At 36.6% G+C, this 2515-nt stretch overlaps 1 protein-coding gene across 7 annotated transcripts in view; it reads left to right on the top strand.

The window, feature by feature from the left end:
• Positions 1–2515, top strand: part of LOC106878206 (uncharacterized protein KIAA0825) — a 176526-nt gene that overhangs the window by 105631 nt on the left and 68380 nt on the right. For 6 of the 7 annotated variants that reach the window (XM_052970496.1, XM_052970494.1, XM_052970492.1 and 3 more), the window contains exon 4: positions 1523–1734. In XM_052970496.1, coding sequence (XP_052826456.1) covers positions 1523–1734 — 212 coding nt within the window. Of the gene's footprint in view, positions 1–1522; positions 1735–2515 lie in introns of those variants that run through there. The other variant, XM_052970499.1, reaches the window with a different exon arrangement.

Raw genomic sequence — 2515 nt, 5'->3', positions numbered from 1 at the left:
GAATAAACTGTTGTCTAAATTATGCAAAAATGAAAATAACACTGACATCTCATTTTAACAGATATATTTACCAAAATTACATAAAAATATCTTAAAATACTAAAGAGTAAATTTATTCAATAAAATCTCCATTGGCTTTAACCATGGCCTTCAGACGACTTCGGAATCTCTTGCAACTCTTCTGGACGGTCTACTTGTTTAACTTGGTGAATGCTGCCATAATCCTTGCCTTCAGTTCATCTTTGGTGTTACAAGGAGTTTTGTTGGTCTCGAGCTCAGTTGCACCCTGCAAATAATAATCAAGGAGGTTGCAGTCTGGTGAGTGAGGTGACATGATGTTTGGGGTGATATGGTTGCAGAAATTGTCTGACAGCCATGACTGGGTTCTCCTGCTTGTGTGACATGGTGGAGAGTCCTGTTGCCATACATAGGGTCTTCCAGCAGCCACCCTCTTGACCCACAGCAGCATTACCTCTTCCAGGTACTTGTAGGCCTCCATGTTGAGTCTGGGGCTGTGTGGGGAAGATGAATGGAGACATAACGTCGCCTTCACTAGTGATCACTCCAAACACCATGATGTTGACTGGATGTTTGACTTTTATCACTCTCAGTGTGACTTTTATTGCTTCTTCTGCGAATGTCAAGCAGTACAGCATGTCGTTTCAAAATTTCTGGTAGAGTGAACTGTGTCATGATGCTGTTTTTCTCATAGATGGTGCCCAACTGACCCAACTATACTGTGTAGTTGACAAAATCAAAAAGAAACACTGCACATGTCCAAAATCCAAAATATAAAATGGTGACAATTTACCCATTGTACCCTGTACACACACACACACACACACGCATTTACTATGTGCAACAGAAACAGTTTCAAATAGCAATATATATATATATATATATATATGCATCATACCTAACACAGATACATTATAGAAAGCCTAATTAACTGGGGTATTTGTTTTGAGGTAATATCTGTTATAGATGTACAGTGTTAAATAACTCAAACATATCAGTAGCAAATGAAAAACATCTAGTAGTGGTGGTGGTATATCTAGATGCTCTTTGAGCTTTATCAGTCAGGTTTTGTCTAGATGGACTAGAATCTGCAAGAGAAAAATTTCCCCAGTGAAACTGGTCAAACCATTGTTGGTATGGCTGAATACTTAGTTTCGTTTCCATAACTAGAACAAATGTTTCATATCACTTCCATTGCTGAAGAGACCCTTTTGAATTCGTAAAGCATGCAGTATGTGATATGGGTCTGATCTAAACCCTTTTTAAAAGGGTAAACTTGGTACAAATTTGACCACTATGGCATAAAGAAAGAATAACAAAATATTAGAATGAAAAAATTGATGCTTATTTTACCAGAAGTATTGAAAAAATACCTTGAAGGTGATCATGTCAACAATGCGACATGATATTTTCAGCCTAATACACACACACACACACACACACACACACACACACTCATGTATGTATATATAGATGATTTTTTTTTCTTTTTTATGTTTTGCAGCAAAATAGTCTTGAAAAGCATCCAGGCTGTGAAGAACTTATCTTTGAAGATCTGATGGCGCTTTCATCTTCTGAAGGTATTTCATTACCACTCCGCTCTGCTCTCAGTCCGCACACAACAGAGACGTCAGTGGCCTCTCTGAATTCTGTGCAGGACAACCATGAGACACTCATAGAACAGAACTGGGATCAAATAGCACTTAAATTTCGCAGGTACATTGATATAGTCTGCAGTTAATGTTTTTCCCAGTTTTCCTCAAGTCATGTGTTTTTTTTTCTCTTTTACATTCTGATGTTACCTTCTCCCTTTCCTTTTTCCCCTTTTATTTATATTTATCATTTACCTGTTATTCCTTTTTGTTTTGTTCTTAAATTAATCTTTATATTTGTAATGTATTTTCAGTTTACTAAATTTAAACCTTTAGCATTCAGATTTATCCTATCAAATATAATGCTTATTCATTCACATTGTCTTCAATTTACCGTACACTATCTTGTAACTTCAAAATTTCAAGGATGTAATTCGTTAGTTTTAGAATGACATTGTAGGGTAGGTGTGAGAGGCTAGAACCAGTCACTTTCAACATAAAACATATAGAACATTTGGGCCAGATGACAGCTGGTTTAAATGCTCGCTTGCTTGCTCACTTGAGATATATGTATATATATATGTACATGCATATATACATATATATGTGTACACACACACACACGCACATATATATGGAAGAAGAATTAGAGAAATTATTTTACCAGTGGCCAGCATGCATAAAATAGTCAATAGACAACATATTTTTCATATAAAATTAGTGTACATTTCTACACAAAAGAGGTGACCCTAACAGCACACCTTACATGCTAAAAGGAGCAGTCAAAGCCCAAACCATGGTTAAGAGTAATTTCGAAGGGGATGAAAAACAAATTGTGCCAGTGGAATGTTAAAAGCACACCCAAGCATGATTGTTGCCAGGGCCATGGATTGGCTCCTGTGCCA

This window comes from Octopus bimaculoides, chromosome 9 (genome assembly GCF_001194135.2).
Source record: "Octopus bimaculoides isolate UCB-OBI-ISO-001 chromosome 9, ASM119413v2, whole genome shotgun sequence".
In the NCBI taxonomy this organism is placed as follows: Eukaryota; Metazoa; Mollusca; class Cephalopoda; order Octopoda; family Octopodidae; genus Octopus; species Octopus bimaculoides.
This window is presented reverse-complemented; position numbering and strand designations above follow the sequence as displayed.